The sequence below is a fragment of the Scardinius erythrophthalmus genome (assembly GCF_964197995.2).
Source record: "Scardinius erythrophthalmus genome assembly, chromosome: 25".
NCBI lineage: Eukaryota > Metazoa > Chordata > Actinopteri > Cypriniformes > Leuciscidae > Scardinius > Scardinius erythrophthalmus.
Window position 1 is genome coordinate 9,893,641 of NC_138245.1, and position 24,197 is coordinate 9,917,837.

At 39.0% G+C, this 24,197-nt stretch overlaps 1 protein-coding gene across 2 annotated transcripts in view; it reads left to right on the top strand.

Moving 5' to 3' along the window:
* rap1ab (RAP1A, member of RAS oncogene family b) overlaps nucleotides 1-24,197 on the top strand; it is a 73,103-nt gene that overhangs the window by 17,105 nt on the left and 31,801 nt on the right. For both annotated transcript variants that reach the window (XR_014029453.1, XM_081357174.1), the window contains exons 3-5: nucleotides 21,073-21,141; nucleotides 21,250-21,306; nucleotides 23,772-23,912. Coding sequence is in view for 1 of the 2 variants with exons in the window: in XM_081357174.1 (XP_081213300.1) it covers nucleotides 21,073-21,141; nucleotides 21,250-21,306; nucleotides 23,772-23,912 (267 nt within the window). In the remaining variant the exon portion in view is untranslated. The remainder of the gene's footprint in view (nucleotides 1-21,072; nucleotides 21,142-21,249; nucleotides 21,307-23,771; nucleotides 23,913-24,197) is intronic.

A 24,197-nucleotide genomic window follows, 5' to 3' on the forward strand; every position in this document is an offset into this window, starting at 1 on the left:
TGAAAGCAACTCGTTCAAGTGTTTTCGCAATGAATGGTAGGTGAGAGACAGGTCTGTAATTCTCTACAAGTGATGTTTAATTTTGGGTTTTTTAAGCAGTGGAGTTACCTGAGCCTGCTTGAATGCTGTAGGGAAAATTCCAGTATGGAGGGAGGAGTTGCTTGTATGGATGTGTGTGAGTGCTTGTAGAAGTGTGGGAGAGATGGCTTGTAGAAGATGTGAGGGGATGGGGTCTAGAGGGCAAGTGTTAGGATGAATGGAGAGAAGAAGTTTAGATATTTCTTCCTCGGTTAGTGGAGAGGAGGAGGAGAGAAGGATATTGGCTGTGGGAGAGGTTGGTCTGGGTTCCTCTGTGTGTGGAGTTGAGAACTGACTGCTTATAATTGTTTTGTCGGTGAAGAAGTTAGCAAAATCATCAGCAGTTAACGAGGAGGTGGGTGGTGGTGGAGGAGGTGGACAGAGAAGAGAGTTGAATGTCTTAAAGTGTTCGTGTGTTAGAGGCGCTGTTGATCTTGTTGTGGAAATAAGATTTTGCAGCATGAACATCAACAGAAAAGGAAGAGAGCAGGAGTTGATACATACTTAGGTCAGATGTGTCTTTTGATTTGCGCCATTTCCTCTCCCTGCCCTGAGTTCGGTCCGGTGTTTACGAAGCACTTCAGATAACTAGGGGTTAGAGGGACCAGCGCGTGCTGGCCTGGAGGAGAGAGGGCAGATATTGTCTAAAGAAGATGTTAAAATGGAGCAAAAGGTATCCGTTGCGGTATTCACATCCAGAGATGAGAATTGTAAGGGAAGAGAAGATGACACAACAGAGGAAAGATGGGAGGGAGAAAGTGAGCGCAGGTTTCATCTGAAAGTAACTGGTACGGGGGTTGGTGGTGCACGGGTAGGGAGTTGTAGATTGAAAGTAATGAGGAAATGATCTGTAATGTGGAGAGGTTTCACCAAAATGTTGTCTGTGATGCAGTTGCGTGTGTAAACCAGGTCCAGTTGGTTGCCTGATTTGTGAGTACTTGTGGTGATGAGCCGTTAGAGATCGAATGAGGCTAGGAGAGAGATGAAGTCTGTTGCATACGGCTTCTCCAGATGACTGTTGAAGTCACCAAAGACTACAAGTGGGGTGCCATCCTTAGGGAAGGAGGACAGCAGCGCATCCAGCTCCTCTACAAAGCTTCCCAGTTGACCTGGGGGGTGATATATGATTACAATATGGATCTTAATGGGAGTTGTAAGTGTAATGGCATGATATTCTAATGAGTTGTTATTGCATAGAGAAGAGAGTTGAGTATTTCCAATTGTTAGAAATGAGAAGCCCTGTACCCCCACCCCTCCCAGACTGGCGAGGGGTGTGAGAGAAAGAGAAGTTGTTAGAGAGAACAGCAGGGGTTGCTGAGTCTTCTGGACGAATCCAGGTCTCAGTCAAGCCCAAGATACTAAGAGTAGAATGAGATGCAAAGGCTGGAATAAAGTCAGCTTTTTTGACTGCTGACTGACAATTCCATAGACCCACAGAAAGGGAGAGAGGTGTGTGTGAGGATGAGAGAATGGGACGCAGATAAGCAGTATTGCGCTGCCTTCTGTGCGTGTTGTGAAAGCGTTGTCGAGAGACTACAGGAATGTGTTAAAAGCACGTGTTGAGTAAGAGTAAATAAGATAAAGTGGGATCAAACATATAGTATAAAATCTAAATTTCAAACGGTATTAAAGACAAGTAAACAGTCTGTAATAAAATAAGAACAAATAATCAAACTACAAGCAATAGCATAAATAAACAATAGAACAAAGATACAAATAAAATAAACTGTGCTTTTCAGGTTTTCCAGGTAGATCAAACTGTAGTTGGATACAGATTAGGTAGATAAGGTCCAGAAATTTAACAAAAAATCAAATGTAAAATAACACTCCGTACTTTTCACTGTACAAATTAAATATAGATGATGATTTTTTAAAGTTACAGAAGTTTAGTCAAAAGACATAACCGACTATGTTTACTTGGATACTCGCCAAGAACAGGCATTTTGATAATTTTGTGTGAAATTGTCCATTCAAGTGAATGAGAACTCAATTCAGTGTTTGCCTCCTTTCAGACTGGGATTTCTTGGAGTACCGTGACTTTTGCACAAGCCCCTCCCACGACTGTTGACGGACACTGCAGTTTTAGCATAGACCCGCCCTGAGTGAGCTATACACAGTCCGCTATTGTTTCGACGCCGGAGCAGCTGTAGACAAGAATGTCTTCTAAGCGATTGAGGTGTTTTGTTATAAGATGTAAGAATGAACGTAGCAGTCTTCATTTACTCCCGTTGTTACTCGAGGATGGATCTGGTACAGATCCATACAGACTGTAAGAACAGTTGGTACGACTGTTCTTACAGTCCAGCTTACAGTCTCCGGAGTGATAGGCCTAACGTTACTGGTCACGGCAGAAATGAAAGAGAGTGCACTTTATGCAGTCCCTCCAGTTTTTCGCGATTCCGCGATCGCTGAATACAACGCAAAATCAACAAAATGTCGCATTTTTTTGCGATCCTGCATAATTCCTAATTTAACTGCAAAATAATCACAAAAATGAAAAAGACCTCACAAAACATTAAATTATAATCACCCAATTGAAATATCTCTAGTTTAATTAAAGTTTCAATGCATTTTTACATGGATTCAGATGTTGCGGGAAAACGGGAACTCCTTTTCCTCGATTTACTGAAGCCTATAATGGAAAACGCATTTTGCAGCTGAACAGCTAGCACAGTAGCCGCGTTTCCACTGTCGGGCCAGGGCCGGGCCAGGGCTTTAAACGGGCCGTGCCGGGCTAATAGCCTCGGGCCAATAGCACCGGGCATGCGTTTCCACTGTCGGGCCAGAAGCTCCACAGCGCTTCACTAAAACACGCCCGTAACACGCCTCTCTGGGACAACGTCACACTAACCCATCATTTCACCAACAAATGGAAGTTTTATCAGAAAACTAATCAGAAATCACTGGAAACAGCGTTGAAAACAAACACGATAAAAGCGGCCGTTTGCTAGCTTTTTTTTTGTTTGTTTAGCAGCTACTTGAATATTTAAAACCCAAGCATCGATGTTTTACCACAGGTTTACAATAAAAAGTGATACATTGATCATAATGAATTAATTTATGTAAAAATTGCACATATAGTCACTCAGAAATAAATTACCGTTAGGCCTATTTCACAAAAGAAAGAGGACACACTTACTTTTTCAGTCGCGTCTGTTTCTTTATCTGGTAACTTAGTTACAGGACATATTTACATCACATTTAGAAAAAATGATAATTTCTACAAATATATGCCATACGACCTGAGGAGCTTTAGCACTCTCTCGACTCCCATACAGATATTTTCAGTCAGAGAAACAGAGGAAGCTCCCGAAAAAAAAAAGTTACTTTATTTTTTGATAGTCCGGTTTAAAGAGACGAGACGTAGGCTATACTGACAGATAAAATAAAACATGACTGTGATAGCCTTTAAGATTGGTCTGATTTCTTCAAGCGTTCGCTATGTTGTTGTTTTTACTATGCGTATCTTCAAGCGTTTACTATGTTTACTATGGTAACGGCTAGCGCGCATAGTCTTTTGCATCACAAACAGAAGGCATTCAAACATGAACGCGATTTAAATAATTTTATTTTTAAGTCTTTAATGCTGACAGAATCATCCGGCGCTGCCGTCTCCCAACGGTAAACTCCTCTGTTGGTAACCACTCCTCTAGCCCGAGCTGGCCCGCTTTGGCCCAAGGTATTCGACGGGCCAGAAATCCTGGCCGTTGGCCCCGAGTAAGCCCCGATCAAGCCCCGGAAGTGACAGTGGAAACGCGACTGGCCCTGGCACGCACTAGCACGGCCCGGCCCTGGCCCGACAGTGGAAACGCGGCTAGTGAGTGTCTGGCTCACTCATTGGCTGTGCTGCAGCAACTGCACATCCAATGGCGCGGGCGCCTCTGACGTCTGCGCCAATCAGCTAGCATCACGCCATTGCACGTCAGAGCCCGCCAAGGGGGCGCGGCCTTAGCCTATATTAGTCCCCGAAAAACGCAGTTTTAGCAGGTTTAAACGACTGAAGCGACAACTTGCCAGGTTACTATAGTGCGGCCGGCTACACAATACTCGTTGCCTACTCTCAGCAAATTTTTTCACAAATTTCTGGAAATTACCACCACAAAATCAGTCATTTTGATCGCAAAAATCACACAAAATCGTGAAATCCTGGAGGGACTGTTTATGACAGCTCAGAGTCGTTTTACAGATATAAAGTTTACTGGTTTATTAAGCACCCACTGAAAAAGTGTGTTTGTTGACTGTTAGTTGTAACAATTGTTTTGTGTAATTCGCTGTGCATTAGGGCTGCACGATTAATCGGAAAAAAAATCACGATCTCGATTCAAACATAAATGCGATCTTCGCAATATTCAAGTTGTACCGGCAAAAGTGGGTGTTCAGTGCTGTTCGCGAGTGTCACGAGTCACCACAGCAATCAACTAACCACTAAAGTTTCTGTGGTAACCTACAGCTCCTGCACTGGGATTCAAGCAGCTGCAGCTTGTTTAAGGCAATGGCGAAAACCATTTTAGAACAGCAGCGAAAATGTAAAAGTAGGCTATATAAACTTTAATATATCCTTTTATTGAAACGGGTGCTTTGCTGTGCTTTTACTTTCACTTTTTTGCCGCAGAGACATAATTTGCAGAATTATGTCCTATAAATGTGTGGTATTTTTGATAATCTGCGCAAATTTCAGTTGATGATTCTGTTTAAAGTTATTAATAACACATAATGAATGAAAGATAAAGAAAAGAGCAGAATGTGCTTTATATTAAAAAGAAACATTAAAAGCGCGATAAGTCGCGAAAGAGAACTGAATTATACTGACAGGACGCTGTGCGCGCTCTCAGAGCACAACACGGACAAGCAGTCTTTGTCTCTGGTTGCGCGCCTAAACGGCCAAATAAACAGAAATATTTCAAAATGCCAAGTCGAGTATTCCCGTAAACACAGTAGATGTAAGTACTATGTACATTCTGTGCCAATTGGAGCAAAAAGCACAGGTTCTATTTAGTTATTTTTATTTATTATTGTATATGTTAATGTTCTCTTATTTTCAACAACATAAAGCTTTAAAATTATTCACTTTAAGGGGTCTAAAATAAAGAAAAGACATTTTTTTGTTACTCCTGCACTTTATTATACTGAATGTCCTGTTTTTGTTTTGTTTTTTTACTTGAGTGCAATAAATTTTGGTTGAAAAAATGAGAATCGTGTAAGAGAATCGTGATCTCAATTCCCATGGAGAAAAATCGTGATTCACATTTTAGCAAGAATCGTGCAGCCCTACTGTGCATGTTGATGATAATGAAAGGGGGAGAGAGAGAGTTTAGGGATAACTCATCAGTATATTTTTGCCCATCATTTGGATCCGCTACAGCAGGCTTGTACTAATAGTGGATAAAAGCAAGATGAAAAATAAGTTATAACTGTAATTAAACTAGACCAGTGGTTCTCAACCTTTTTTGGGCCAGCGCCCCCTTATCCAATATCCAGGTCCCTGAACGCCCCCCACTCCCAAACTAATGAGCGACCAGGAACGAATGAGAGTTAACAGATGAAATAAGTGCAAAATTGAATTTTATTAATACAATGGAACTCCACTCCACAGTGATTAATCCAAAAAACAATCTATAAACTGCATTGGCATAGCAATACAACTACAAGTTTTTCTCACATGATTTTTGGTAAATTTGTGGTGAGTGGACCTCAGGCCTTCTAGGGGGGTTGGGGGGCATGCCCCCCCGTAAGAAACTTTTGTGCATTTTAATGTTTAATTCATCAATCTGGTGCACTTTGAGAGTTCAAAATTAAAAGCGCCAACCCATATTCACTGTGCAAATTAAAGAAAAATTCAAACCTCTTTTAGTTGTGTCTGTCTACATTACACTACTACATAATAATAGTTATAATATTAATCCCATGACAGTATAGCCATATATTGTAAAACAAATGCACTGAAAAATAAAGGACGGTCATTAAAGTGGTAATGTTTGCACTTAGGTTTAATTATGCATTTAGGAGAGTATAGGCTATGTGCACAAGCGTCGCGACGAACTTCCGCTATTGTCAGAAGTCGGCATATCAGTTTCCGGTTTACGGCCGCTTCATCGGTATCCGCTGTAAACAAACAAGATGAGTGCTGCTGTTGTACGAAATAAAGAGATACTATGTGCGTGACACATCTAAGTTTCTAAGAACTGTAGGTGGATCTTACGGCCGTTTCCCACATACTCCGTGTGTGTGTGTGTGTGTGTGTGTGTGTGTGTGTGTGTGTGTGTGTGTGTGCGGTGCAGGAGCAGCACGCGCTATAGTGCTTCACGCATTCGCAGTGAATAACTGATTCACGGCTGTACCACAAACACTTACTATTTTTATTTGAAATCCAGAAGTTACGCTGCAACTTTTATTTAATAAAATGTTTTTTCAGCATTGCGATTCTCTTTGTACACATATACACTCTTTAATGGACGCATGCACGTTTAAAACACAATTTAAACAACGTAGGGCTATTATTCCATGCATTACTTATATTAAGTTGCTCAAGCAAGTGGTCAAATATTTAACTGTAAATTGACAAAAACAGCCGACTCTCATGCCTTTTCTTTTCCATTTAAATTTTAATGAAATAAATCTTGCATGTCACAAAGAACTTGTTTTTCCACCTCCACGAATGAGAGTGTTGATCATTATGTCGCCTTGTTGAAGTAAATTGTAGTTTACCTTGCTTTACCCCGGTCTTCTAAAAGTAAAAAGATGACTGTGAAAAATAGTAGTAGGCCTATAGAATTAAATGCATTTATGGTGAGATTACTACAATTTATTGACAAATTACAATTTATTTAGATCGTTTCCGCACCGAGTCTATTTCTGCTGTGCTGCAAACACTGAATTAAAGTGACAGCGCATGTTTCGTGGTCAAAATTAACAAAGATTGACATGAAAATGTAGTAATTTCACCATAAATGCGTTTAATTAAATAAATTGTAGTCTCATTCGTGGAGGTGGAAAAACAAGTTTTTGTGACAAGATTTTATTAAAATTTAAATGGAAAAGAAAAGGCATGAGAGTCGGCTGTTTTTGTCAATTTACAGTTAAATATTTGACCACTTGCTTGAGCAACTTAATATAAGTAATGCATGGAATAATAGCCCTACGTTGTTTAAATTGTGTTTTAAACGTGCATGCGTCCATTAAAGAGTGTATATGTGTACAAAGAGAATCGCAATGCTGAAAAAACATTTTATTAAATAAAAGTTGCAGCGTAACTTCTGGATTTTAAATAAAAATAGTAAGTGTTTGTGGTACAGCCGTGAATCAGTTATTCACTGCGAACGCATATGTGAAGCACTATAGCGCGTGCTGCTCCTGCACCGCACACACACACACACACACACTCTGCACACGGAGTATGTGGGAAACGGCCGTAAGATCCACCTACAGTTCTTAGAAACTTAGATGTGTCACGCACATAGTATCTCTTTATTTCGTACAACAGCAGCACTCATCTTGTTTGTTTACAGCGGATACCGATGAAGCGGCCGTAAACCGGTGTTACACCAGAATCTGTGACCGTCATAATCTGTGACCGTAGTGGGCGCGGTTGTTACTGTGCTGCGTGATCTACGCAAACAGCGTAACTTCTGACTATAAGCCAAAGGTGAGGTATTTATGAAACGTTTGTTTAGAAATGATGGTTATTTACACAATAAATGATCATTTGCTTGCCCAGATTGAGCTCAGTGTGTGTGTTTTTTCCAGAGTAGCCCGACTTCGTGTGTTTCCGTGTTCATTAATGTTTAATGTTTATGTTCTCTTCTCACGCGAGAAGAGAACCGCCCTGACGTCCGTGCACGTTTAGGAAAAGTTTTTTCTCAGAGGATATTAATCATAATAATCATAATTGGATATTATTTTATAAGATATACGTTTAATTTGCGGAACCAGTAGTCAATGAAAGACATGTATGGCGGTGTGGGCGGGTACTACAATGTGTACAATGTGATAAGGCTATTTTAAAGGTCACCAAATTGTGTTACCCTCCTCTATTTCACACTATTACCCTCTAAATTCACTCTGATGATGTGTGAACTCCTCAGCTTCTTACAGTAGAAATCATTTTGGGCTGGCATGAACAGAAACAGACATACAGTATAGGGTCACCAAATCTGATAAGGCTATTTTAAAGGTCACCGAATTCTGTTACCCTCCTCTATTTCACTCATAATGAAGGTGAAATCCTCCAAATTCACTCTGATGATGTGTGAACTCCTCAGCTTCTTACAGTAGAAATCATTTTGGGCTGACATGAACAGAAACAGACATACAGTATAGGGTCACCAAATCTGATAAGGCTATTTTAAAGGTCACCGAATTCTGTTACCCTCCTCTATTTCACTCATAATGAAGGTGAAATCCTCCAAATTCACTCTGATGATGTGTGAACTCCTCTGCTTCTTACAGTAGAAATCATTTTGGGCTGATATGAACAGAAACAGAATTCGGTGACCTTTAAAATAGCCTTATCAGATTTGGTGACCCTATACTGTATGTCTGTTTCTGTTCATGTCAGCCCAAAATGATTTCTACTGTAAGAAGCTGAGGAGTTCACACATCATCAGAGTGAATTTGGAGGATTTCACCTTCATTATGAGTGAAATAGAGGAGGGTAACAGAATTCGGTGACCTTTAAAATAGCCTTATCAGATTTGGTGACCCTATACTGTATGTCTGTTTCTGTTCATGCCAGCCCAAAATGATTTCTACTGTAAGAAGCTGAGGAGTTCACACATCATCAGAGTGAATTTGGAGGATTTCACCTTCATTATGAGTGAAATAGAGGAGGGTAACAGAATTCGGTGACCTTTAAAATAGCCTTATCAGATTTGGTGACCCTATACTGTATGTCTGTTTCTGTTCATGCCAGCCCAAAATGATTTCTACTGTAAGAAGCTGAGGAGTTCACACATCATCAGAGTGAATTTGGAGGATTTCACCTTCATTATGAGTGAAATAGAGGAGGGTAACAGAATTCGGTGACCTTTAAAATAGCCTTATCAGATTTGGTGACCCTATACTGTATGTCTGTTTCTGTTCATGCCAGCCCAAAATGATTTCTACTGTAAGAAGCAGAGGAGTTCACACATCATCAGAGTGAATTTGGAGGATTTCACCTTCATTATGAGTGAAATAGAGGAGGGTAACAGAATTCGGTGACCTTTAAAATAGCCTTATCAGATTTGGTGACCCTATACTGTATGTCTGTTTCTGTTCATGTCAGCCCAAAATGATTTCTACTGTAAGAAGCTGAGGAGTTCACACATCATCAGAGTGAATTTGGAGGATTTCACCTTCATTATGAGTGAAATAGAGGAGGTTAACAGAATTCGGTGACCTTTAAAATAGCCTTATCAGATTTGGTGACCCTATACTGTATGTCTGTTTCTGTTCATGCCAGCCCAAAATGATTTCTACTGTAAGAAGCTGAGGAGTTCACACATCATCAGAGTGAATTTGGAGGATTTCACCTTCATTATGAGTGAAATAGAGGAGGGTAACAGAATTCGGTGACCTTTAAAATAGCCTTATCAGATTTGGTGACCCTATACTGTATGTCTGTTTCTGTTCATGTCAGCCCAAAATGATTTCTACTGTAAGAAGCTGAGGAGTTCACACATCATCAGAGTGAATTTGGAGGATTTCACCTTCATTATGAGTGAAATAGAGGAGGGTAACAGAATTCGGTGACCTTTAAAATAGCCTTATCAGATTTGGTGACCCTATACTGTATGTCTGTTTCTGTTCATGTCAGCCCAAAATGATTTCTACTGTAAGAAGCTGAGGAGTTCACACATCATCAGAGTGAATTTGGAGGATTTCACCTTCATTATGAGTGAAATAGAGGAGGGTAACAGAATTCGGTGACCTTTAAAATAGCCTTATCAGATTTGGTGACCCTATACTGTATGTCTGTTTCTGTTCATGCCAGCCCAAAATGATTTCTACTGTAAGAAGCTGAGGAGTTCACACATCATCAGAGTGAATTTGGAGGGTAATAGTGTGAAATAGAGGAGGGTAACACAATTTGGTGACCTTTAAAATAGCCTTATCACATTGTACACATTGTAGTACCCGCCCACACCGCCATACATGTCTTTCATTGACTACTGGTTCCGCAAATTAAACATATATCTTATAAAATAATATCCAATTATGATTATTATGATTAATATCCTCTGAGAAAAAACTTTTCCTAAACGTGCACGGACGTCAGGGCGGTTCTCTTCTCGCGTGAGAAGAGAACATAAACATTAAACATTAATGAACACGGAAACACACGAAGTCGGGCTACACTGGAAAAAACACACACACTGAGCTCAATCTGGGCAAGCAAATGATCATTTATTGTGTAAATAACCATCATTTCTAAACAAACGTTTCATAAATACCTCACCTTTGGCTTATAGTCAGAAGTTACGCTGTTTGCGTAGATCACGCAGCACAGTAACAACCGCGCCCACTACGGTCACAGATTATGACGGTCACAGATTCTGGTGTAACACCGGAAACTGATATGCCGACTTCTGACAATAGCGGAAGTTCGTCGTGACGCTTGTGCACATAGCCTATTGCAAGAAGCTGCTTACATTAACCTTACTTTCGAAAAATAAATAAATACAATCATGATTTTTCTTGAAAAATTATGTCAGAATTGTAGGCCTAAAATACCTTGGTTGTTGTCATCAATGGTAATTACAATTAATTTTTTTTGTCGTGATTAATTTGTGTTCATAATCAGTAAAAAAAAGTCTTCTAAGAAGATTAAACACATATGAACAATTAAATTATTATTGTATTATTAATTATTTTATATCTTGAAACTACCCAAGCAGCGTTTCGCGCTCGGATGTGATGGCGGAATGAATACATTACCAAAATGTGATTGCAGAATATATTTAAATTATCCATCAAATTGTCATTTTCTCCTTACTGTCTTGCGAGTTAACAATAATGCCTGACCAGTAAATTACTTGGTGAACAAAGAAAACATTTTGGCATTAGGGATTGGAATTAGTTAATGCCTAAAAATGTAAATGTTTTACGTTATAAATAGAATTTAGTTTAATTAATTTTAAAATTCGTCGCCAGAGTGAATGGGAACATTATTTATTGAAAATATTTGAAAAAAATGTAAGTGTTTCTTAAGTCAATACTTTTTAATGGCTTGTCAACTTTCCATTCCTCCGCTGCGTGATTCTAGCCACCACTAGATTGTTGTCAGCGCGAAACACATTTTTGAGCACGTGAATGCTGATTCTTCTCAGCGCTGGATTGTAGTCAGTGCTTGAGCGCTGGTCTATGACTGGAAAAAGAATAGAATTGTTGCAAAAGTAACGATAGGCTACATGTTGCATTAAACTGGAAGATTTTAGAATGTTAGGGGTTCTAACCTTTTGAATAAGAAATAATATCAAGTCATCAAAATACAACTCGTCAAAACTCCGCGAATCACAACAAGCGTATTGGTGAGAACACTCACAGCATACACACACCCGAACTTGACTGCACTTCATATTTTTGACATTATTGATACTGCTTTCAATCGTAATGCAATAGATATGAACACAAAAAAAACCTGCCTAGTGCCTACCTACAACACTGACGGTGGACTTGCGGTCAGGAGTAGCGGGTGCGGACGAATGTTGTTTTTTTGTTTGTTTTTTTAGCGCAGCTGAGGTATTCTTTTACGCGCACCATAGACGCGCGTGCACACACAATATGATATCACACTCTGCGCATATGTTTTACAACATAATTTAACAAAAACATAGTCCTGACACTTTTTAAATAGCCCACTTAAAGTGTTTATTACAACTAAATTACTAAATGCTTAAAATTAACAAAAGTAAATGAACACAAATTTGCGTTATATATTTAAACTTGTGAACGCCCCCCATTAACACCTGAATGCTCCCCTTTCAAAAATCTTGCTTCCAACGCCCCCCGTTGTTCTCTGACCGCCCCCGTTGAGAACCACTAAACTAGACCATACCTGTTCTATTTCTATACTGCATATATTCTCTGGCTGTGTGGGCATTATTGTTTAAATGAACATCGCTACTGAGAGTTTCTGTTCTGATGTTATCATTCTGTGAGATGAGATTGTCCACAGAGCGCAAGCTCGTGAGGCTCCGCCCTCTGGGCTGGCAGCAGCAGCTCATTTCCATTTAAAGGGATACACACTAAAACAGTGCGTTTTTTTTGTTTTGTTTTTTAGCCCCAAAAAGTGACAATTTAAACATGCTGTAAAAAATTATCTGTTGGGTATTTTGAGCTAAAACTTCATACACACTCTGGGGACATCAGAGGCTTATTTTACATCTTGTGTAAAGGGGCATAATAGGTGATTTACAAATTTCATGGACAAAGGAAAGGTAGTCCTCTCAGAAAACACACAAATAAAGATACTTTTAGATGTTTAATTGTTATTTGGAGCATTGGGATCGCTAGACGAGGGCTTAAGGCTGATTTATACTTCTGCGTTGGACCTACACCGCAGCCTCTATACGCTGTAGACTACGCGTTGGTTTTCATTTATACTTCTACGTCGTTGTTCGCGTTGACGCACAATTACACATGCAGAGGAATGTGAAACCCGAGGGAAGGGTTCTAGCAGACAATCACAGCGCTTGCGTCCGCGTAGAATTGACGCGTTGGTACATTTTTGCAGAGGTGCACATCAGGGTACGCCGAAGGGTAAGCGTGCTACACACAGCCTACGATGTAGCTACGGCGTGAGTTTGACACAGAAGTATGAATTGAGCTTTAAAGGTGTACTTCACCTCTGGAAAGATGAATGTGTATTTGAAATAGATCATTTATGTAGAAGAAATGTGAAATTATTTTTGAATTTGGAGCTTTCTAGACTGAGAAAATCCAGAAAATGTATTTTTGGCTTATGTGGATGAAAGACAACAACTCCCAGAATGCACTTGCTTCGCTGCCCTACGAGGCCACTCCCAAGCCACGCCTACCGGTAAGAGAGCGCAGTTGAAAACAACAAGGCTAGGCTACTAGTGGAACTCCATGACGAGTTTGCCTGGGATTTCGAGATCGCCCAAAATGTCCGGGATTCGACTTTTGCGTTCTACAGTCGCCATTCATTATGTTTACCGTGGCGAGCAGGACGAGGCTAGGGCCGCGGGAGAACGGCGCGAGGCCGGTGGCGTCATTACTGATCGATGACGCGCTGGTCTCGTATCTCTCACGGAGGAGCAGGAATTTTCTTAGCAATGTTAATGTCTTAGCAAGGTTAAAACGCACCTCAATGATCACTTTTTTAGCGTTCATGTAAACACTACATTCAGATTCACCAATTGGAATGAATTCAGTTTGATTGAAACAAAAGGTGTGCATGTAAACAATGAATGGTGACTGCAAAAAGCAAAAGCCGAATCCCGGACATTTTGGACGATCTCGACGGCCGGACATGTCCAGGAAAAAGAGGATGGTACTACTCAGCTCTCTCCTACTACTCCGCTTTCTCCACAGAACAAGAGCCTGCTAGCTTAGCTTCCAAAGAAAGATGGCTGACACTGTGTACATTCTGTGAGTGAGATCCCACCTCCTATGGGCGGGTTGAAAACATGCGGGACAGCCCCTTCTACTGGCTGTAGTCTTTAGCCTCTGGCCAAAAAATCCTCCGATGACGCAAAATGACGATTTTTGCGTCATCGGAGGATTTTTTTTCAGACAAAAAATACATAAATCTCTCGTCTCGGGGGATATGAGGGTGGAAAGCACGGTAATTCGAAAATACTACAGGTTTTCTACTAATACAAAGCTTAATGCTAAATCCTGAAGTATCCCTTTAATGAACTCATTTTTGAAAACCTCAAAATCGACCAAAATTGTACTTGTTTTGCCTGTAGCTCAAATTAGCCTGCAGGCATTCCGACTCCTTTTGCCAGCACGGGTCACATATAGCCAAGTCAAATTTGAATTGGGTTAAAATAAGTCAAAATTATAATTATAAAAATGTGTGTGTCTTGCAAACTGTCAACGTCACGTAGAGTGGAAAAAAACATTTACATATTGTAGCTGTTACAGATTCAACCCCTACAATTCATTAATTCTTCCTAAAATCAGAAGATTTAAGAGCAATTCGGGCAGAAACCCCTTCCGTCAAACTAGGGGTGGAATGGTACACAGAAGTCACGGTTCGGTACAATGGAGGGAAAAGCAAAACAAAAATGCAGAAGGCTTGTGCAGGCTGTACCACCAAAGGAAAATAAATTACTTGAGCCTTGTATTTTTTGAATAACTTTTATTAATAAAGTAAAGGCATTGAACCAGTTTATTTGTAGTGCACTGACAATAGTTTTATATAATTAGTTTATTAATTAAATTAATAAAAAGACAAAAAGACCTTGTGATATTTTTGGTAATTGTACCTGAATGAATTGAAAATGAATTTGCTACATTTCAGATTAATATATTTGTTTTCCTTAAAATTTTAATTAACAGTAGCTTAAACACTTTTGACAGTTTGAATGATGTCCTGTATTAAACAAAATGACGGAGTATGTATTTGTTTCCACTTTTCGATCCCGCCCGCGCCTCACACACACGCACAAATATAAGTAAACACTTTGCGACTTTTCGATCGCCCCCGCGCCTCCCTCTCTCTCTCACACACACACACACACACACACACACACACACACACACACACACACTCCAGCATTGCAATCTTTACATTAGGGCTAGTCCGAATACCATTTTTTGAGCTTCGAAGCTTCGGTAGTAATGAACATCGAATATTCGAAGCTTCGGAGAGAGGGTGCTGAGCATATTCTTCTCTCTAATAAAGGCAGGAATCTCTATGTGTCTGTATGTCCGTTTGCATTTTGATTATTTTGAGAACCGTTCATCCAATCGACTTCACAAGGGAGTGCATGCAGTGTCGCATTTGGTGCAATATAGATAGACACGTGAGACGCAATACATTCAGAATTAATAAACTTTTAGTAAACTACAGAACAGCGCGAGCGGGAAGCGGTGCACCTCACACGGGCAGAGAACGCGTCCGAGAACGGACACTGCACTGTGTTAAATTAAGCAATACTTTTAAGGTAGTCTAATATTTTAATGACTAACAAATTACTGACACAGTAAAGGGTAGATTTAAATAAAGATAAACAAAATTTAAATAAAGAAAAACGAAATTTAAATAAAGAAAAAACTGAATTTAAATAAAGAAAACCGAAATTTAAATAAAGAAAAACGCAAAAACGAGATTCATTTAGATTGATAGTAACGGGTAAAAAGGCTAATACATTTTGTTTCTATTATTCTATTTTCCACAATGTCAAAGCAACGCAGCTTAACCCAAAACACAAGCTCAGACATGCACTTCTGTCCACACACACTCCGCTGTTCTGCGCTCTAGCCAGAGAACACTCCCATTGCTGGTAGGCGTCAGTTCTGTTTCTAGCATGTTTTCCGCGTGGCTCGAGCCACGCCTGAGATGCGTGTCTCAAGCAGGCAGTGTGCAAACTCCAACCTGTTAACATGGGAGCCGAAATAAAAACGGACATGCCACGCAGCTGAGACGCTCACGCCACGCAGCCAGTGTGTCGCCGGCCTTATTCAAGCGCGAATGAGAATCGTTTTGCGGGGGATACCAGGTGTGCAAAAAAAACCCCGAATATTCGAATGTCAAATTTTCAAATCGAATACCAACCCACCGAACGTATGAAGGTAAAACAGTAGCAAAACTCGAGAGCATGTAAATGTGAATTTGAGAACTTGTACAATAAATATTCGTACTTGTACATGAACATTTACACTCACAGCTCCAATGTGAAAACCTGTAAAATAAAAATCTGAAGTTGAATGTTGAAATTTGCACTCGCAGATAATAGTCACAAACCTGTATTCTGAATCTGAAGCTGCAGACAAGTAGACACAAATGTGTAAAATGCCATTCACAGAAATACAACGACAGACACAAACTTGTAATATATATTTTGCGTTTAATCTTACGTTCACATTCGCGGTACTTCCTCAATTAGGCACTAGCAGCTTCTCAAATCTGTCACTGCAATTTCAAATTTCGCGCCTTGACTTTTGCTACTCTTTTCGCGATATATCAGGTGCAAAACTAACTTGAGCACTTGAAACTCAGAAGCGGTTAGAGAGAAAGGGGGGCGGGAGGAGGGGGGTCAAAGGAGCCGTTTTATTGGTTGGCACCTAGCCAATGAAATGGGAGTTCGATGATGTCACGAAACCCGCGTGCACTGAAACACTAACATGGCTTAATGCATTAGACTGATATTAAAATAAATAAACGATATTATCAAACTCAGTAGACACAATGCTAATGCATACTACAGAAAAGCAGATGAGCACAGAATATGACGTAAAACATATGACGTATGCCATATATAGGCTATATGCCATATCTGGTATATATATACCATAGACTGTAAAAGACACACACACACACACACGTACGTATATATATAATTTATTTATGTTTTGTTTGTTTTTGTGTGTCCAACAGTTAGGCTAGGGTGAATATTTAAAACATTTACATTTTTCCAAAACGACTTACATTGCATTTCAAGGTATACATTTTACATTCTTATCAGATAATTTAGGTGCATTTTCATATTGCAATGGAATTGGCATATATATATAAGCAAATGTGTGTTCAGTGCAAATAAACTCGCTGCCTGTGTTTTATTAATAAAGTAACAAATTATGTGTTTTTTTATTGTTTTTAATTTTTATTTTATAACTGTTGGTCCATTAAGCCTCATTAAGTGTTTTCTTGGGTTCGAGGAAAACGTACAATTCATATTCTGTGCTCATTTTTTTTCTGTATGCTTTATGGTGTTTCCTGAGTTTGGTCTTTTAATACCACTGTCTCAATTAAACGCGTTGCGTTCATATTCTGTAAAACTATTCCAGTAAAACTAATGATATTTCATAAAAATATTTTCCAAGCGTTTTAAAAAATAGCTGATACACAAGCATAAATGTTTTCATTGTGGCTGGCGTTGTTCATTGGTGAGGCATCGACCAATAAAATTACTTCATTCCGACCCCAGCCCCGCCCCCGACTCTGCTCTCTCAAGTCTGCAAGTGCACGAGTGAGTTTTGCTACTGGCATATCGCAAAAAGAGTAGCAAAAGTCAAAGCACTAGGATTTGAAGTTGTACTGCCAGATATGAGAGGTTGTGAGTGCCGACTTGTGGTTGTACAACGAAACTGAACTAAAGCACAAAGATAAATGTGTAGTACACAATTGTGCCTGTCATTTTGTTTATGTAAATGACACTTTACACATTTGTAACTATTAATCTGCAACTTCGAATTCAAAACACAGGTGTTCTGAGTATTGTCTGTGTGTGCAAATCGATAGATGCAGCTTTTCACATCAGAGCTGCAAGTATAAATTTCAACTTACAAATACAAATATTAATTTTACAAGTTCTCACATTCAAATTAGCAAGCTCTCGAGTTTTGCTACTGTTTTACCTTCATACGAACGAATATTCGAATATTCGGGTCCAGCCCTACTTTACATCGCAGCCTGCTTCAGAGCTAAGGCGGGGCTACAGATTAGGTGTCCCTAAAGAACCCGCGTATCTAACAGTAGTTCCGCATTACATTAATTTGCACGCGAGTTTTGTTTATTTTTATACCGTGTATTCTCAGTGTAAATTTATGCACTGAACCGTGACGCCCGTACCTTTTCGGTTCAATACAAATATAGGCTGGGTATCGATTCAGATGTTCCAATTCGATTCGATTTTGATTCGCAAGCTCTAAATTTGATTAGATTTCGATTCTCGATTTGATTTCGATTCTAAATTCGATTTCGATTCCTGATTCGACTCAATGGATATAGATTTAATACAAATACTATATTTATAAAAAAGGAACAGTGAACATAAGTTTACAAGTGGTTAATTAATAAAAAGAAATTAAGAGCCACAAACCTGTATATTAAACTTTTTATTTTAGGGACACTTGGGTATATAACCCAACTTCAAATGCATACAATGAATAGACAGGGTTTTGATACAAGATGAAAAATGTATGCTGAAAATTGACAAGTCAGAACAGTCACATGCCTTGATCAATCAGGATCAAGTTATTTTATGTTTTAAGATAAAACACATAAAATCTCACAGCATTAGCTGTAACATGGAGACTGCAAGGCTATAAACTGTGCTAATACTGGCTTTTGGGTGATAGATAAACAAATATGGAAAAAAATCGATTTGTGGCTTTTGAGAATCGATTTTGAATCGACCACATTTAAAAAAACGATTAATCGAAAAATCTATTTTTTTTGCCCAGCCCTATACGAATACATGTACCGTTCCACCCCTACGCCAAACCCAGTGTGTCCCGTCCCTCATTGATGGTACTCCAGGTCTGTATTAAACGTATATTTTGCCTCTAAGCCAATCACAAGCGAGTGAAGTCTTACAATTTACTAGCCATTGTACTAGCTAATTAAAGAAATGTTTTAGTCGCCTAGCGTGACATTTGGTCGCATATAGAGGGTGGTCATTATCATGGTTTAATATTTCTCTGTAATGTAGAACACTGCTGGCAATGTTACTTATAATATTCTTATTATTATTCCATTTTCCGATGCCACAACAAAGAGTGTGTGCATGTGTGTGTGTGTGTGTGTGTATGTATATAGGCCTATAGTAATTAAATTAATATAAACATGCGACTAATCTTTCAGAAAAATCTTTAGTTGGAACAGCCATGATTTTTCTGCTTAGAGATGTAAAATAAGTCTCTGATGTCTGATGAGTGTGAATGTGAAGTTTTAGCTCAAAATACCCAACAGATAATTTTTTACAGCATGTTTAAATTGTCACTTTTTGTGTGCAATCTCTGTGGACAATCTCCTCTCACGGAATGATAATATCAGAACAGAAACTCTCAGTAGTAGCGGTGTTCATTTCGACCTGCAGTCAGACAAAAATGTCCACACAGCCAGAGAATATACAGTATAGAAATAGAACAGTCTAGTTTAATTACAGTTATAACTTATTTTTCATCTTGCTTTTATCCACTATTAGTACAAGCCTGCTGTAGCGGACCACGTCCGAATAATGGCCAAAAATATACTAATGAGTTCAATTAAGTTTAATGTACATCACACAAAAGATTATGCGTCAGTTTTACTCCAGAAAATCACCGTAAGAGCTGAATTAACACCGTATAAGAAGTACGCATTAAATATTCTTTCATATTCTTGTCTACAGCTGCCCCGGTGTCGAAACAATAGCGGACTGTGTATAGCTCACTCAGGGCGGGTCTATGCTGCAGTGTCCATGAACAGTCGTGGGAGGGGCTTGTGCAAAAGTACGTCACATTGCCCCGAGTCTGAGAACGGCTTGTTCTGAGACAGTGCTTATGATTTATGGGGATTCAAAAAAAGCACTGGATGGATTTTTATCATTATAGGGTGGTTGTTCACAATCAATACACACATTTATGTTCAAACGCCATGTAAAAAGTGAATTTTGCATAATAGGACCCCTTTAAGCCCAGGACACACATCAAAGAACTAGCGTAGACAAAAGCTGAGTGTGTTGTCACCTCTCATCGGCTGCATCTTGGCCAAAAATCTGTGCTTGAACACACCGAAAGGACTACTGGCGACTGTCAACTAGGACGTGCGTTCTACGCCTGCTTGTAAGGAAATAACGGTCTATGTCATTAGGTATCATTAGTCTATTTTTGTCATTCAAAAAGGGAAACAGAAAATAGAACTGCAGATATTCAAACCAAATAAAGAAAAAAAAAAAAAGTAGCGCTTGCTTGCCAATTTTATTGTCAATCAGCTCGCTCACTCGTAACGTGTTTTAATGGTGCATGTACTTTTTAAATAACCATAACTTGCTCAATTTTCTACCAATTTTCAAACGGGCTGGTTTGTTATAAATGTCAGAGATGTAGTTATGACACTGCATACTTATGAATAATTATAATATTATATATTTCAGCATGTTCAAGCATCCAGAATTATAGCCACGTTAATAACGTTTGTAAGAAACCAAACCGTTTGTAAATCCGTCAAGATTTCAGCGAGATAAGAGTATTTGTGTTCGTGCTGATCACTCACCTTACATCAGGTACCACAGAGCCCGCCAGAAAGTCTGCCTGTGACAAGATGGCCGCCAGTGATGCCGTTCGAGACTCCGCCGTAAGACATCTAGCCTTATATGGATATCTATGGTTGCCCAGTCCTGTTTGTTTGAAACGCGAGAGGCATTGATTGCCATCATTACGTTGTGCGTCAAGTTCAAGGGTTACTCCTTTAGCGCAAATCGATGCGTACGGCCGTCTGCCGGAAGCTAGTTATTTAAGTCGGTGTAATTGGCCGCCTGTCCTCTAAGCAGCATGAAAATCAAAACTTTTATTCAGTGTATTATATAAAACCTCGAAAGCGCGCAAAGAAAACACGTGTATTCGCAAGCATGCAGAACTCAGCACTGAACAAAAATCCGGCATTTTAAATGCGGTGAGTGGATTCTAAATTACACACCTCTAATTGGCCATTGCGTTCAAGAGATCAACAAACATGGAGCATTTGCCACATCTGTTTCGCCAATATGACATTATTACAGTATCACCTGAGGATGCTCCTGCCTTTCGTTTGGGGATGCTTAGCACCTTCAAGCACCTCCTTAGAACCAGCCTAAGTGGGTTTATTAGCCTCCAAATCTGGATTTGCACCAGTTGTTTCTAAAGAGGTGGAGAAATCCCAGGCTCGGGGTGTAGACATTACAAAGCGATCCATTCTGTCGAGCTAAATTGTATAAATTATTAGCCAGTAGCGTTGTCAAGATATTTTGCTCAGTCTTCATATTGTTTAATGAGATTCAAATTGTTTTCCTCCCACTGACTATTTTAAAGCCTTGTGTGAAACATTCTCTGGCTCTAATGAAATATCTGTGCGTCTTGCAGACGGTCCAGTTTGTCCAGGGAATTTTCGTTGAGAAATATGACCCCACAATAGAAGACTCCTACAGAAAGGTAGCAATTTCTGCTCAGTAGATTCTGTCTTCTTTTTTTTTAATAATCTAGTGGGTAATGGAAGCTTATCTTTGTTTATTTTTATTTTCTTCCCTTCTCCTCATGCAGCAAGTGGAGGTGGACGGCCAGCAGTGCATGTTGGAGATCCTGGACACCGCTGGAACAGTAAGTGTTGTCGGCCTTCCTGTTTTCAACCTTCTGTATTTCGGAGAGCTCAGCTGGCAACATACTGCAACTAGGTTAGAGGAAAAATAAAGAATTGACACCCTTCTTTTGTTTGCATTATCATCAGAGGTCTGTACGCTTCTTACCAAAACCTTACATGCAAGGACTTTTTAATAGGAAAAACTGACCCCAGACAGGCCCAATCAAATTAGTTCATTATTATTTATTTATTATCTCTTGGAAATGCACATTTGTCAGTAGCTCGACTTGACGGTGGCAGTAGTTTGAGCTTGAGTTCATAAACAAAAACCGGAACATCTGTAAAAATTGTAGCCTCATTTTTATAGGGTAAAATTTTAATTCTGACATGAGTTACTCTACTATTAAAAATTCACCATTGATCTTCCGTAGTATTATATTGTATATATTTGTAGGTCATGATAGCCACAGGTAAAACCATGCATGGCACATCAATGCCATGGTAAAAACTAAGCTTTATACTGTAACTGTTTTCTATTATATTATGAAAAACAATAGCCTAAGAAAATTTACTATAAATTCACAAAACAGCTATAGCTTAAAGTTACTTTAGTTATGTTTCTTTTCTTCTTTAATAAATGTCTACATTATAATAATATAATTTGATATGTATATGCCACATTTCAGCTACAAAACCATGGTTACCACAGGCCTGATAGCGCTCCGGCGCTACGCTGGATTTCCGGCGTACAGACTTGTCTGCAAAAGAAAAAGAAAAAAAAAGAAAAAAAAATCAGGTTCGCATGAGAGGCGCTTTGCTTTCACTAAACCACACCAGTAAGCCTACTTCAGCCAATCGGTAATAGGGTAGGCAGGGGCTGGTCTTGGGTTTTGGCCAATCAGATTGATTCAGCAGTCACTCCACGTGCGAATTTGTTTTGTGTTTCCCATACACTACGAATGTGTTTCCCACACTGGCAGCGCGAAACATAGCCAAAGTCATGGAGTGCAACTTTATGAAGCCAGGGGAAGACACCAAACTTGTCCATAAAGGTAGATCAAACTTGATGAAAAAATTATCGTGGCCTGATTTGAGGTAGCTCGCCAACAGACCGTTCATATATCGCATCTTTTGCGCGCTCATGTTCATTCAAATGTAGGCGCGCGGTAAGCGGTAATCATAATTGAAGCGACGCGCTCGTTTTTTCCATGTTTTTCGGCGGTGGAAATCAATTAGTCACTCAAACTTTTTTGTCGTTGTGGAGAGCGCAGACGCCACGGGAAAATCGGACCTAATTTTACTATTAATAATAAAAGATAAGCTAAAGTGCATTGTAAATGTCTTTTTTTTTTTGACTCATTCTTTTCATAAATAATCATTTAAGGTCTGAAATATGTGAGATTTATCTTTTTATAAAAAAAAAAATTGTCAACTTTTGAACTTCTACATGTTAGTATAACATGTTGCAAGACACTTTTAAAATCTGTCTATCATTTTTAATGGTATTATTTTAATGTTTATGTAAACAAAAAGTGCATATTGATGCTTATTTTATTTGTTATTTGCTGGTTTTCGACATAAAACTTGGTGAATTGATTTTTTTGTGTAGTATTAGTACTTTTTGTACAGGATTCAGTGATAACAGTCATAATTTTTGTCACTATAATCATGAAATGAAATGTTCATGCCATTTCATCTCTAGTTATGATCAACTGAAATCAACTAATTATGTGTTTTTTACAGTATAATATGCAAAGTACAATTTTCTATAAAAAAAAAATCTGATTCTGTTCTTTTCTCTGACGCGTTGTTGGTTGTGGAAGGTTACTAATGTGATTGCTTTATCTGTAAATTAAATTAGTGCTTTTTCAATGACTGAATTCATTGAAATAAAATGAATTCTTCGATTTTTTTTTTTTTTGGCAATGCGTCGTAGGTCTTAAATTTAAGTCTTTATGGTCTTAAAATGTCTTAAAATGGTCTTAAATTTGACTTACTGAAACCTGCTACTGTAATATAGGCTTGTATTAGGTTTGTTCATCTCATGTCTGAATGATGTCCATTTATATCCACAAAAGTCACAAGACTCTATCATTTAAGGGACTATTTATCAAAATGTTCTCCTAGGGGAGCACACCCCTGGATCCCGCTTGACAATTATGTTGATCAGGGCATATATCTTGGCTTAGGGGCCCGCTTACCTCCCAGGGAAAAAAGTTCAGGCTCAAGATTTTTTTCTACTATCACCCCTGTTACCACAATCATTCTCTTATTCTCGCCTCTGAAAGTCCACCAAACTTTTTTTCAAAAACTTCTGTCTTTATGCCATTTTGAATGGTCAGTTTTGTATTTTCAGTGGAGGGACAGAAACCTCAGGTTTCAATAAAATATCTTTCTTTGGGTTTCAAAGATGAACGAAAGTTTTATTGATTTACTTGTAAATCTCAATGTTAAATTTCATGGTGTTTTTTTCTTATTATTTTAGGAGCAGTTCACAGCCATGAGGGACCTGTACATGAAGAATGGTCAGGGCTTTGCTCTTGTGTACTCAATCACAGCACAGTCCACATTCAATGACCTGCAGGACTTACGAGAGCAGATCCTACGAGTAAAGGACACAGAGGATGTAAGTTTGAGAGAAAATACAGAGAAGCACTTTACAGACTTAAAGGGGTGGTTGATTATGATTTCACTTTTTTAACTTTAGTTAGTGTGTAATGTTGCTGTTTGAGCAAAAACAACATCTGCAAAGTTACAATGCTCAAAGTTCAAAGCAAAGGGAGATATTTGCTTTTACAGAAATCGCTTTTTAAGGACTACAAGAAACGGCTGGTAGGAACTACACGACATTCCTTGCGGATTTAGTGACATCACCAACCCAAAAATGTACATAAACCCCGCCCCCTGAACA